General features: G+C 42.5%; 1 protein-coding gene across 4 annotated transcripts in view; it reads left to right on the top strand.

The window, feature by feature from the left end:
- The window catches only part of klf8 (Kruppel like factor 8), a 103,791-nt gene that overhangs the window by 76,661 nt on the left and 11,879 nt on the right, over window positions 1-15,251 (top strand). For all 4 annotated transcript variants that reach the window (XM_058087898.1, XM_058087902.1, XM_058087900.1 and 1 more), the window contains one exon: window positions 8,146-8,257. In XM_058087898.1, the coding sequence (XP_057943881.1) occupies window positions 8,146-8,257 (112 nt within the window). The remainder of the gene's footprint in view (window positions 1-8,145; window positions 8,258-15,251) is intronic.

Here is a 15,251-nt window from a genome sequence, read left to right as displayed (position 1 = left end):
GCGCCACCAACTGGTGGAAATGTATATATGCCGTAACTTCCTGATTCATGGTCAGATTGTCTTGAATTTTTTTTGGTGTGTTGGGTCAATCTCTGGTCTGTTATACTGTATGTACATAGACTGTATAGCGCCACCAATTGGTGGAAATGTATATCAGCTGTAACTTCCTTCCACATGGTCGGATCGGCCCCTAATTTTTTCTGGTGGTTTGGGGTACCCTCTGGTCTATGACTGTGTGTGTACATAGACTCTATAGCGCCACCAACTGGTGGAAATGTATATAGCTGTAACTTCCTTCCACATGGTCTGATCGTCTCTAAATTTTTTTTGGTCAGTCGGGTCACCCTCCACTCTTTGAATCTGCGTGTCCATAGACTCTATAGCGCCACCAACTGGTGGAAATGTATATCTGCCGTAACTTCCTCCCACATGGTCGGATCTGCCCGAATTTTTTTCCGGTGGTTCGGGGTACCCTCTGGTCTATGACAGTGTGTGTACATACGCTATAGCGCCACCAACTGGTAGAAATGTATATCAGCTTTAACTTCCTTCCACATGGTCGTATCGGCCCCAAATTTTTTCTGGTGGTTTGGGGTACCCTCTTGTCTATGACTGTGTGTGTACATAGACTCTATAGCGCCACCAACTGGTGAAAATGTATATCTGCCGTAACTTCCTTCCACATGGTCGGATCGGTCCCAAATTTTTTCTGGTGGTTTGGGGTACCGTCTGGTCTATGACTGTGTGTGTACATAGACTCTATAGCGCCACCAACTGGTGGAAATGTATATAGCCGTAACTTCCTTCCACATGGTCGGATAGTCTCTAAATTTTTTTTGGTCGGTCGGGTCACCCTCCACTCTTTGAATCTGCGTGTCCATAGACTCTATAGCGCCACCAACTGGTGGAAATGTATATCAGCCGTAACTTCCTTCCGCACGGTCGGATCGGCACCTAATTTTTTCTGGTGGTTCGGGGTACCCTCCGGTCCGTTACCGTGTGGGCGCATAGACTGTATAGCGCCACCCACAGGCGGAAACGTATATCCGCCGCAAGTACCTACCGCACGGTCCGATCGTCGCGGATTTTCTTATGGCGGTTCGGGGCGTCGGACGGGACGTGACCGCGCACCCGCCTCGCCGCCGGCGTCGCCCCCTCCTGGCGGAAAATTGCAAGTGCCGTAACTCCCTTACCGCTTATCCCATCGCCACAGTTTTTCGAACGGCGCGTCCGCGCGCCCGTCCGGACCCGCGCGCGCCCCCGACCCGCGCGTACCCCCGACCCGCGCGTACCCCCGACCCGCGCGTACCCCCGACCGCGTCGGGGTGCTCGAGCCCGCTCATCACTGCTTGCAGTTTTAATTATTATTATTATTATTATTATTATTATTATTCTGCCGATTCGACGGCCATTTTGAGGGCCTGAACATGCCCGAAAACTCACCAAATTTTGCAAGCGCGTCAGGTCTGCCGAAAATTGCGATCTGGTGGGGGTCCCGAAAACAATGTTCCAAAATTGACTCTCTAGCGCCACCTTTTATTTTTTAAAAAATTGGCCCCCGACACCAGTTTCACCTATCGTCACGAAACTTTGTGGAGACGTCTATCGTGACAGGACGGACCAAAAAGTCTCAAGAACCCATATTGTAAAACGAACAGGAAGTCGGCCATTTTGGATGGCGCCGGCCTTTTTCGGCCCAGAAGTTGGGGTCGTATCTCGACGAACTCCTCCTAGGGGGTTTGACCGAATGAGTCCGTTGTTGCATCAACGGACACTAGACGGCTTGCCGACGTTAAATTGCGAAGGATTTTGGGATATTCCATACGATGTGGGCGTGGCACGCCCCCAAATTTTGCCCTTTTTCATCTGCCCGGGCCTTGCACGCTGAGCGTAACTGTAGACGTGAATAACTTGGCTCCACGTGGTCAGATCTTCATCATACTTGGTACATGTGATCATGGCCCCGCCCCGAAGGTCCCCGTAGGTCACTTCCTGATTTCGTCGCAGCGCCACCTATTGGCGACAGGCTAAAGGCGTGTCATCTACATGAGGCCTTTTCTGGCAGGAGATTCATCAGATGAACACCGAGGTCACAAGGTCACTGCCTGACAGCCTGGTGAAGCCTGTTGATGGACCATGATGCAGGAAAAGCGCACCTGGTGGGCGTGGCCTGGCGGCGAATGCTCAGGCCTCGCCGTTTACAAAGAAAGGGTCATCATTCGCCCGCAGAAGGTCGCATGTGCTTGAAAACTCATAAGGGGGGGCAGATTCCAGGCCTGAGGGCCCTGGTGGGGCCCCCATTTGAAACCAAGCCAAATTGACTCACTAGCGCCACCTACAAGTTTTAAAATAATTATCCCTCGCCTCCCGTTGCACGTATGGGCATGATTTTCGGAGGAGACATCACTCGTGACAGGACGCACAAAAAAGTCTCAAGAACCCATGTTCAAAAACCAACAGGAAGTCGGCCATTTTAGGTGGCGGCGGCCATTTGGGGGAGGATGTAGGGGTCGTATCTCGACGAACTCCTCCTAGGGGGTTTGACCGAATGAGTCCGTTGTAGCATCAACGGACACTAGACGGATGGCCCACGTTAAATTGCGAAGGATTTTGGGCTGCTACTTAGGATGTGGGCGTGGCACGCCACCAAACCTTTACTTTAACCTTAACTTTTACCTTATCTGGCCCTGCCTGGTGTCTGGCCTTGCCTTGAAGCAATGTACATCAAAGTCAATACACAGTTTGACTGACAGACTGATGATGTCAGTTGATGGACTGTGATGTGTGTAAAGCACATGTGGTGGGCGTGGCCACGGCGAATGGTCAGCCTTCGCCATTGACCATCGAAGGCTCATATTTTGCCCGCAGAAGGTCACAGGCTGCTGAAATCTTACACGTAAGGTCAGAATCCCGGCCTGAGCGCCCTGGTGGTGCTCCCATGTGACACCAATCTAAATTGACACACTAGCGCCACCTAGAAGTTTCAATTCATTATCCCTCGCCACCCGTTGCACGTATCACTATGATTTTCGGTGGAGACGTCTATCATGACAGGACGCACCTAACGCTCCAGAACCCATGTTGAAAACACAGCGCCACCAACTGGTGGAAATGTATATCAGCCGTAACTTCCTTCCGCACGGTCGGATCGGCACCTAATTTTTTCTGGTGGTTCGGGGTACCCTCCGGTCCGTTACCGTGTGGGCGCATAGACTGTATAGCGCCACCCACAGGCGCAAACGTATATCCGCCGCAAGTACCTACCGCACGGTCCGATCGTCGCGATTTTTTTTATGGCGGTTCGGGGCGCCGGACGGGACGTGACCGCGCACCAGCCTCGCTGCCGGCGTCGCCCCCTCCTGGCAGAAAATTGCAAGTGCCGTAACTCCCTTACCGCTTATCCCATCGCCGCGGTTTTTCATACGGCGCGTCCGCGCGCCCGTCCGGACACGCGCGCGCCCCCGAACCGCGCGTACCCCCGAACCGCGCGTACCCCCGACCGCGTCGGGGTGCTCGAGCCCGCTCATCACTGCTTGTTTCCCTTGTTTTCCTTTCACTTTTTCTGTGTATTTTAGTACAGTGTCAGATTTGCTATTGATCTTAATGTCAGACACATTTGTCCATATTTGCCATATGATGGATATTTTGTTGGTGGTAAGTTCAGTTAATTGTAGGGATTCGGTTTGGTCTGAGGAACTAAAGTGCACCAAAGTTCCCACAAATCACTTCAGTCAGTGTTGTTCCCGTTGTATATTGTAAGTGAATCTAATAATAAGTCCTCAGTTTTCTCCAGTGAATCCCCCAATTTGAATCAGTAAATCAATTTAAATGAATTATCGGAGTCTATTGTGTTTCTTGTAGTCTGCTAACTGGAGTCTATGAACGAATTCAGAAGAGTCATCTGAGTCTGTGGTGTTTCTGATGAGACCGCTGACTCGAGTCAGTGAATCAGTTCAGGAGAATCTTTTGAGTATGTGGTGTCTCTACTGAGTTTGCTGATTTAAATCAGTGAACCAATTCAAATGAATCATATGAGTATGTGGTTTTTCCTTTGAGTCATATGCCATTCTGTGAGTCTGCTAACTGGCCAGAGACTCATAGGATCCAAATTAATGTGGACTTTGGATTCCTCATTCCGGATTCAGTACGAAAATTATAGTAGTTACAGTAATTACAGTAATAGTTGACAAGAAGTGTCATTGCTTAAAATATCCCAAGATATGTATAAAGGCGTGTCACCACAAGATCTGACAGGCTTGTTTTTCTTCATGCAAAGTTGTTGAATAACCACACTATCTGTCTTTTTTTTTACTTTTATCTGCAACAACGCTTGTTCCTTAAGTTTTGTTAATCAGTAGCTTGTCTCAAGATCTGAGTTCGTACTTGACAAGTTTATAGTTACTGCTAGAGTGCAACGGAAAGCACAAAAATACACCTTAAATGTTGGACAGTATGGGTTATGTTAACAGGTATAGGTCATAATGTGTGCCGGGGCTAGTGCTACTCAAAGAGATAACTTGTTAAATATGACTTGCTATATACGTACGTATATACGTACCTTGTTATATAACTTGGTATATATTGTAAAAAGTCCTAACCAGCCTGTGCTGTATGCTACTGCTATGGCAACATGATGACAAACAGAATCTGGCAGACACCATGATCCTGAGTGTACTCACTGAGTGCACTCAGTTGGTAAGCTGAGCTTGCGCATAAAGTCGAGAAGAGATGCTCATGGCCCCCTCATCTTACATTTCTGCCCAGTATTTCATCAGGAAATATACAAATTCAGCAATTTTACGATTTATTATTTTTAACTAATAACGGGCGCAACTATTTAAATCATATAAAAAATAGATATTTATAATACAGTTCAATTGACAAATATTCATATGTACAGTATTTTCCATCCATCCACTCATGTTCTATACCACTTGTCCGACTCGGGTCAAGGGGGTATGCTATCCCAGCTAAATGCAGGCGAGAGGTGGAGGACAGGTTGTCATATGTATTTTATGTTATCTTTATTTGTTTGTTATTTTTCATCATGAGCCTCCCTGGAGCCACACAGTGGTCGAGTGGTTTGTTTGTTTGATCTCTCAAATCTCTTATTGTTTTACTTGGGGATTTTTTTATTTGTTGTATTTATTATTATCTGATGTAATATAGTTGCCTGTTCACGCTTAATCACAAAAAAGTCTCAAAGGGCTTTACAAGCTGGCAACAATCGACGACATCCCCTGATCTGAACCCCCAACCGGGCAAGAAAAACTCCCATTTTGGGGGAAAAAAAGAGGTTGAGAGTGTTTCATTGCCTCTTGCTGATTAGAGGCCAAATATAATTATTCAATGCCGACACATCTTTCTGCCTCTGTCTTTTCTTTCCTCTTTGTAATCTCTGATTGCCTCATTCTTGAGGTATTGGAGCCAACGTGTATCACTATGTCCAAATAGCTAGTGTTGTTTGCTATATGCTGGTGTTTAGGCCTATTGCGAGTCAGCTTTGTAAGGTCCGTTGTAGGGATCGAACGATATGGTTTGTTTCGGGCCGATGGCGATTCCAATTTTTTTCCATCACCCTTAGCCAATGGCCGATTTTGCTTGGGTCGATATTTGTGGCCGATACTGCTTTTGCTCCCTCAATTTACATGAAAAAATGACAATGATAACAAATATTCCAGGTCTCAAGTTTAAAGAAATATTTATTTAAATGTAAACACTGAACACAGTAGGATTCAGCTTTCTTAAACACACATTTAAACAGCATTATCAACTTTAAAAGGAATACATATTCAACCATGTGCAAAACATTTCTGTCGTAGTTTAAGTTTTATCTGGCATCGATGTGATGACTGCTCCTCCGCAGTGAGATGCACCCCCCCCCCCCACCTCCACACACACAAACACATCACACTGACACAATTTAATACAATGTATAAAACATTTCTCTCATCATTAAAGTTTGTGTTGTGCACGCTAAAGACCTCTGATAGCAGACATGGCTGCTCCAATTCGTTGTGTGTGTGCGTGTGTGTGCGCATACTCGGAGAGAGCGCACACACATAACACAACACTCATTTAACCTCAGCTTGGCGTTGGCTGAATGAAAGTCCTCCAAACACCATGGGACTGAATTGCCAAGGTTGCCATTAAAGCGGTGTTGGTAACAGCTGTACATATTAGCCTCCCTAATTCATCTATACATCAATACATCTCCCTAATTCCAACGGTGGGCACTTTTAAAGATGAAGCATTCAGCAGCATTCCTGCTTTTCACACCCACAAACTAAACTATATTTTCAAGCACGTATATTGCATGCACTTGGCGTTCATGTTTCCCATTTCAAAGACAATTCAATTCCCAATTCAAGTCTATCCTAAGATGACCGATAGTCATTCGAATGGTCAGTGTAATGTTGTAGAAATTATACTTGTAGATAGCAATATATGGCCATATATTTATATATTTTTCACTGTACTTCTTTAATCTTTAAGATACCCCCGTGCTGTAAGACAAATTCATCATATGGGGGTGCTATCCGGCTATTTTCTATGCCAATGTCTCTCTCGGCTCGCGGGGTGAAAGGCGGGTTACACCCTGGACTGGTGGCCAGCCAATCACAGGGCACATAAAGACAAACAACCATTCACACTCACATTCATACCGATGGACAATTTTGAGTCACCAATTAACTTAACATGCATGTTCTTGGAATGTGGGAGGAAAACCCACGCATGGGCAGAACATGCAATCTCCACACAGAGATGCCCAAGCGGAGAATCAAAGCCAGAGCGTTCCGATCTGTGTGGCCAACATGTTAACCACTTGCCTATTGTGTAGCTGCTACCTTGTCTTGTCGGCCATAATTAGGGAAGGTCAGTTTTAACATTAGAACCCCGAAAAGGGGTGGACCACATACAGGAGTCTCCAAATTTTGTTTTAATGTGTGGTGTCAGAGTGGGAAGGGGAGGAGTCATTGTCTCCAGAGACAAAGAGCACTTCTTTTTGGTGTGTGTGCGTACACGTGTGTGTGTGTGCGAGAGAGAGAGAGCGCGACCCCTCCTTTCACCAACACACACCACCTTGCATCCTTGCATCATACTTTATTAAAGTGCCCCTCCTTTGCAGTCCTCCCATGCTGGGTGGACTGTGTTTGGCTTGCAAGGTGGGATTTTCCAATAGACACTAATTGTTGTTTCGTTTTGATAACACTTGGGCAGTGTCTTCTGAGTCACAAACATGTCATGTTATGTTTATTTTTAAAGCAGTACAAAGTTTCATTTGATTAACTGTCACTAAATAATCATGAGTAAAATAATGTAACATCATGTAGAAAGATGTAACATAGCACAATGTAACAAACAAAGAAGTGTACCATAGCTGAGTATTACATAATAGCTACATAACGTTGTGTAATATCAAGTAGGGAAAGGTAACGTAGCAAAACATGACGCAGGGTAACATGCAAAATAAAGCAGCATAAAGTAGTATAACATTACTTTTTTTTCTATTCAATTATATACAAAGTCATAGTAGCATAACATTGAGATTTCTGTAATGTAAAGTGCAATATAAATAAAATTTATTATTTTTCTTATTATTCTTATTATTATTACATACGTGTAACGCAAACCATGCAGTACTGTACACACTACATTGCGTAAGGTGTTGTACACAGATGACTTTAAAGAAATAAACAATTACATGTGTTTCTGTGAAAAATCTTAAGCTGTATTGTCTGTTGCATTACATACGATAAAGCATAAGGCAAGCTAAAGAAAAATAAAAACTCTTGCAGTTATCCACTAGTCAGACTTTTCAGAAAATATATCCTTTGACATTATTGCTAATAGGTGGTGCTTATGCTTATTAATACTATTGTATGTTTGATTTCATTCTGGACAAATTATCGGGTTGCATCAACATCAAAGAGAATATTAATATTGTTTTTTTTTTTTTACTTTGGCCTCTTGCATTTTTAACTCTTTACATAAACCTTTGACAAAATTCTACTAATACTAGTAATTTCAGGTTCCAAATGGTGCTGACGCTCGTGATGGAAGCATCCATTTTATTTACTTATATCCAGTTATAGACCCAACTCTCTTTCTAATTTCCTTTCTCTCCCCTTTGTTATGTATTAGTTCGTATTAAGCCAGGTTCGACATCTCCGGTGGAATATCGAAGCGAGAGCGATGCAGAGAGTGGTACTGAGTCTGGATCGGCCTCCCTAAGCGCCCAGAGCCTGGACACGGGGTGAGTTCTCTATCAGGCTGGACTGCAAAGTCCAACTACACGTGGTTCTTGGGTTACTGTGTTCTGGGTTTTAGCATTTTGTGGTTACATACTACATGCCTCCATAATTTCAGCATTTTCCTTTGGAAACACTGGACTTGCTTGTGAACTAGTTTGTAGTGAATGAATACTGCAAGAATGCGGTGCACGCCTATGTACTGCAGATTAATACAGTGTGTGGCTCATTTGAAGCTACACAGTGAATAACATTGCTTAATACATAACTTTTGGCACTCCATTATGTCTCCCAAGTGTAAGACAGGCTCTTCTACTACTCTTGTACTACTTCTAAACTATCATCCTAGAAGTGAAAATGAACATCATAGCTGTTTGAAGCTACATCCCAAACTACACCAAAGCTGGCATCATGACTTGCAAGTAGTCAGAGTCAATATTGGACATCTTTTTTGATCATTTGATCCTTTATTCATGTGCATTCCCGGTGTCATATTCAGTAAAAAATGTGAAAACAAATGTGGTCTGATGTGCTCAGAAAAAGGGAAGCAAGCAACATCACAGATTGTATGACACATTTACAGATAAATTAATTCCAAGTGGACTGAATTATAAGATTACACAAGTGTGCATGTATCAAAGGGACAGTTTTGTTAACTTTTTTGTTAACGTCAAAAAGTTTGCCCACCGCTGACTAACACAGCCATCATTAAGGATAAATATCTAACTAAGCAGCGCAGTGGTCTTATTGTTTTATTTGTTCTACTTCTTCTATTTCTCCCCAATACGATGCAGCGAAAGGCAAGGAGGTTTTTTTTTAAACGGTACTGTTTCATTTCATTCTTGTAGTAGATCTTTTTGTTATTGTACTTTATATGCCCTCCATGTGTAAAGTGCGAGTGATTTAGGATTTGATTCGGGCATCATTTTAAAAGATGCAGCTGACACCAAAACTTGACTTATATCACGGTCTAGGAATGGAACTCCTATGGAACCTGAGGACTATCTGTATATGTTTAACACATGTACATTAGGCTGTGTTTTCGTTGGATAATTTTTAAAGTGACACACCTGAAAGTTTCATCCCTAAAACAATCCAGACATGGACAAAAATAATGTTAACATACAATTCATGTGACTAATGACATGACTGCAGTGGACACTTACAGTATATACAATATAATGAAGAACATGAAGACTGAAATTTAGAATTCCCACACCTACACACCAGTATTTGGGTGTGGCTGTGTAACTCTAACGGAAATGTCAAGTATGAACATTGAAAGTTAGCTGTAATCTGTAAGTTAGCTGGTAGCAGTAATCTGCATGCACACTAGAGCAAGCACGCATACACAGGTAGAACCACAGTGGAGCATCCTCACACATTCTGACCTGAACACACACAGCAGTACAATTCGTTAATGTTAATTCCACCCATGGCCCGCTTGTTGTTGGTCACACCGTAGAGTGCTTAAAAGGACTTGTGCTGCTAGCTGTGAACCCAACTTTATAAGAGTTGATAATAAAAGGCGATCCTATCTTTTTAAAAGTGTTTTCGGCGCTGTGTGTGCCCAAATCTCCTACATGACCCTGTGTGAAAAAGCGATAATATCCTCTGTTAAAAAATAAAAGTAGTAATTCTGATATTCCAGTATAGAAAAGGTTATAAAGCCATTTCTGACTCTTGTTTATCTATGATACTGGTTGTAAATTCTAAATGTCTGTGAATAATAAGCCTATTTAGGAACATTAAAAAAGGAATATTATTAAAAAATTGCCACAATGCACCTTTCCTTCATGAAATGTACAAATGAAAATAACTCAAACATAGGCCAATAGTGATAAAACATTTCATCCAAATTGCAAACCTAATGTCACTTCATTTCTCTTTTAAAACACATTGAAATACATAAAAATTAATCATTATATTACAGTAAATATTATTTTATTACAATACTATATACTATATACAATACTATTTCCACAGTTTTTGACTGTTTAATGAAATTTGCGATTTGTCCTACTTTTTCGATGGCCACTGAGCGCACGAGGCACCGTTCTCCGATGCAAACAGGGCTGTATGGATGTATTTGGATGTATTTTCCCTCTTTTTCTTTCACCTCATACTTGCTCCCGAATGCTGATACTATTTGGGAATGCATAAAGGTAAGATTTGATGACTTTGAGTGCTAATGTGCATCATTGTGGTAGTTTGATGCTAAATCGCTAACGCTAGCAAAACACTGGACTTCAGCCAGGGTCATCACATTGACAGCTCGTCAATAGCAGCTTGAACTCCAATTTAGCTGGCAGTTCAATGCAAAAAATCAGCAGAGATGTAAAAATGGGTTAGTTGGCTGTAAGTCGGGCGTGATGCTGTAATCTCGCGAGAGGGTACGTGACGCGCGCAGGTCAGACAAGCGGAATACAGCGCTCCCAAACAATCTTAACTATTCAAACATCCGCAAAGTATCCTTAGATATAAACCAACATATTTAACTGCTGGAAAAGTTACAGTTCACAAAAAACAAACCTGGAAGATCTGGAGGAGTACATCGACGGTTGCTTCGATAGTATCGTCATGGGCAAGTCGGGCAAGTCACCCAAGACGCCGAACTCCAAGCGTAGCCGTCCTGAGGACTCCCCTGGGGAAACGTCGCCACCAGGCACAGACATCAAGGACATCCTCGATTCCATCGACAAGAGGCTGATTTGCTTGGACGGCCGCCTGGCTCTTGTCGAGGTACTCCATAAAGAATTTCAGGCCATCCGTGAGTCTCTGGACTTCAGCCAAAAACAAATAATCTCCTTGGTGACGGAGAACGCAACCCTCCGTGAATCGGTGAAGTCCCTCACCGACGGAGTTTCACAACTCCGCCAGGAAAACAAGTCCATGAAGGAAACGATCTTGGACCTTCAGGCTCGAAGCATGAGGGACAACCTCGTCTTTGCAGGAATTCCGGAGAAATCCGAGGAAGACCCGGAAGAATCCGTAAGGGCCTTCATGGCGCAACGGCTCAAGCTCCCGGCTGACGTCATCGGGGACATCACCTTCCATCGCGTCCACCGCCTGGGAGCCAAGAAGCCAGAAAATACAAGACCGAGACCCATCGTGGCAAAATTTGAACACTTCAAGCAGAAGGAGCAGGTGAAAGGCCGAGGCCGAGAGCTGAAGGGGACGGACTTCAGCGTGAACGACCAGTTTCCAAGGGAGATCCTCGACAGACGCCGTCGCCTGTTCCCTATCCGAAAAAAGTTCATCAACGAGGGGTGCCGAGCTGTCATCACAGTGGACAAACTCTTTGTTAATGGACAGCTATACCGCGATCGTGAAATTACACCGTGGCTGTATTAATCACTCTAACATGGTAACTGAATATGCTTGGTAAGGTAAGGTAACGTCCTACTTTTTCATAGTTACATGATAAAGGTTCGTATATTATAACGCGCTCATCCTCGTTAACGCCTGCACTCTGCCTTCAAATTACTCCCCATTTTTCTCCCTTGCATGTCACCTCATTCCTTTCCTCCCTGTCTTGCACACTTTCTCACTGTCTTTCCCCTCTTTCACTCACTTATATTCCTGTTTGTCACTTGTCTGTTTTCTGTACCAGCATGTCTATACAGTTCACACACACTCACATAATCACAAACCCGCAAATACAAACATTGTACATAAAGACACACATCCATGTACACAGGTGGCTCGTACTGTACATCTGACACATAAACCTACAACACTGCCACTTACACACACGCATATCTCACACATGCATACTCCAACATTACACCTTCACTAGTCAGATCAGGAGGACTACATTATAATATGCCCATGTGCACTTTAAGCATATATGTAATAGTATATGCTTACACTACCTACAGGCACATATACTTCACACTTGCACATATATACACACACATATCATCATAAGCTAGTCTAGGATGTCCTCACTGCAATTTGTCACTTGGAATGTCAGGGGAGTCGGGTCTCGAGAAAAAAGACAAAAAATGTTTAACCATCTAAAGAATATCCAAGCAGACATTGTCTTATTGCAAGAGACTCACATCTCCAATGCAGCTGCCCATACATTTCACTCACCACAGTTTCCACACATATACCTAGCAAACTACAACTCCAAACAGAGGGGCGTAGCCATTTTAATTAGCCGGAGGGTCAATTTTACACTGCTCAACAATACTATAGACATAGAAGGTAGATATATAATAATCAACATATCGGTGGACAATGTTAAATTTTGCATTGCCAACATATATGGCCCTAATGTTGATGACCCCTCTTTCTTTCACACCTTTTTTTCTTCTCTCTCTGCACACCTGGATTCAAGCTTGATCTTGGGAGGGGACTTCAACTTGGTATTTAATCCAGACTTAGATAGGTCTAGCCCAGCTGGGGGACATCGTGAGTCTCAAGCAACAACAACACTGAAAAAATATATGTCTGATTTTGGTCTTTGTGATGCTTGGCGCTCTTATCACCCTACTTACAGAGAATATACGTATTTCTCACCAGTGCACCACACGTACTCCCGAATTGACTACTTCTTAACAAGTAGCTCAATCTTATCTGACATATCAAATATTCACATACACCCTATCATTATTAGTGATCACGCACCAGTCTCTCTCTTTCTCACTAACCAAACCACAAGTACACCTACTAAATGCTGGAGATTTAATACATCATTGCTTAAAGACCCAGACTTTTTAAACGACTTTGAGAGAGAGTGGACAATGTTTTTAGATTTTAATGACCAACCGGGAACCTCGGCTTGTGTTCTCTGGGAGACAGCAAAAGTAGTAATGCGCGGGAAAATTATCTCCTACTCATCATATAAGAAAAAGAAAGAAAGAATATTGGAATTGGAATTGGAGGAAAAAATTAAACTCCTTGAAACCGCTTATGCAAATTCACAGGATGAGAATACTCTGAATAATCTTAGAAAATTGAAATTAGATTTAAAAGAAATTACTGATAAGAAAATTCAGTTCCAATTACAAAGACTACGTTTGGAGAAGTTTGAACATGCCAATAAATCTGGAAAATTCTTAGCTAACCAACTAAAACTCAATAAAGAAAAAAACTCTATCTCCTCCATTAGAAACTCAGAAGGTAACATCACTCACCTTCCGGAGGAAATTAATTCAGTCTTTAGGGACTTTTATAAAAGACTATACACACCTCAGATTAACCCTTCTGATCCAGACATTGAAACATTTCTAAGTACCATAGAATTACCAAAATTAGAAAAAAATCAGGTGACAACCCTGGACTTACCCATTTCACTAACAGATCTTTATGATGCTCTACAGGAAATGCCAAATAACAAGGCACCAGGACCGGACGGGTTTCCTGCCGAATTTTATAAAACATTCTGGTCACTGCTAGCCCCAGTTTTTTTTAAAATGGTTCAGGAAATAAAAGAAAATGCACGCCTACCCCCATATATGAATTCTGCTACAATCAGTCTTTTGCTAAAATCAGAAAAGGACCCAACATTACCTTCCAGTTATCGTCCAATTTCACTTATTAATGCGGATCTTAAAATAATATGCAAAGTATTAGCTAGAAGACTGGAAAAAGTTACCCCTCATATAATACATCCCGATCAATCAGGATTTATCAAGGGGAGACACTCAGTTAGCAATGTACGCCGCTTAACCAATCTGATTGATCATTCTATCATCCATAATTTGGAAACCACAATCGTCTCACTAGACGCTGAAAAGGCATTCGACAGAGTTAACTGGAAATTTCTCTTTGCAACCCTACAGAAATTTGGCTTTGGCGAGTCATTTAGAACGTGGATCCAAATATTATATAGCATCCCAAAGGCCTCCGTTCGAACCAATAATCTGATCTCTCCAGAATTCACTTTACAAAGAGGTACTAGGCAAGGTTGTCCACTCTCCCCCTCATTGTTTGCTATCTTTATTGAACCTCTTGCAGCTGCTATTCGACAACATGGAAATATTAAAGGGATCCAGACAACAAATGTTCATCATAAGATAAGCCTTTATGCTGATGATGTGTTACTCTTCCTAAAAAACTCACACTTCTCACTTCACCAAGCTATCACACTCATCAATAACTTTAGCACCTTCTCGGACTACTCTATTAACTGGTCTAAATCCATAGTATTGCCCATTAATTTCGTTTTCCAGAGCACCCCCTCTATACCACTGCGTTCAGGGAATATCAGGTATTTGGGCATCAACATTTCCTCCAATCTGTCAGACCTGATCAGCTTGAATTATACCCCACTGTTGAAATCGATTGAGGATGATCTTGAACGTTGGAGAACTTTGCCGATCTCTCTTATGGGCAGAGTGTCCACTGTGAAAATGATGATATTACCAAGGATCAATTATCTGTTCTCTATGATCCCAACCAAACCATCTATAACTTGGTTTAAGTCATTAGACTCATATATAAATAAATTTCTTTGGAAAAATAAGCCAGCACGAATAAGCCTAAAAACATTACAAAAATCTAAAGAATGTGGGGGCTTAGAACTGCCAAATTTCTCCAATTACTTCCTGGCAAATAGGCTACAGTATATCTTAAAATGGATAAAACCTAACCCCTTGGATCAGTTATGGCTAGACATTGAACAATCATTTAGCCAAGAAATCCCCATCTTTAACTTACCTTTCATAAGTCAAATCCTTAGGAAACACGATTGTTTTAAAAGCATAAATATTAAAACCACTCTGACAGCTTGGTGGGAATTTTTAAAAATAACCAGGTCCTCGCTCAATCCTTGCCAGTACACTCCGATCTGGAATAACCCTGATATATTGCTTAAAAAAAAACCCTTGGATTTTACAACATGGCATGACAAAGGAATAAGTTGCTTGGAAAATATCATAAGGGGGGGAAAGTTTGTGTCATTCACTTACCTTGTTACACAGTATGGGTTAAGCCAGAATACATTTCTTGAATACTCACAAATTAAATCCATAATTAGAGCTAGGTTTC

The sequence above is a fragment of the Doryrhamphus excisus genome, chromosome 11 (genome assembly GCF_030265055.1).
Source record: "Doryrhamphus excisus isolate RoL2022-K1 chromosome 11, RoL_Dexc_1.0, whole genome shotgun sequence".
NCBI classification, from domain to species: domain Eukaryota; kingdom Metazoa; phylum Chordata; class Actinopteri; order Syngnathiformes; family Syngnathidae; genus Doryrhamphus; species Doryrhamphus excisus.
The sequence above is the reverse complement of the archived record's forward strand: the minus strand, read 5'-3'. Positions and strand labels throughout refer to the sequence as shown.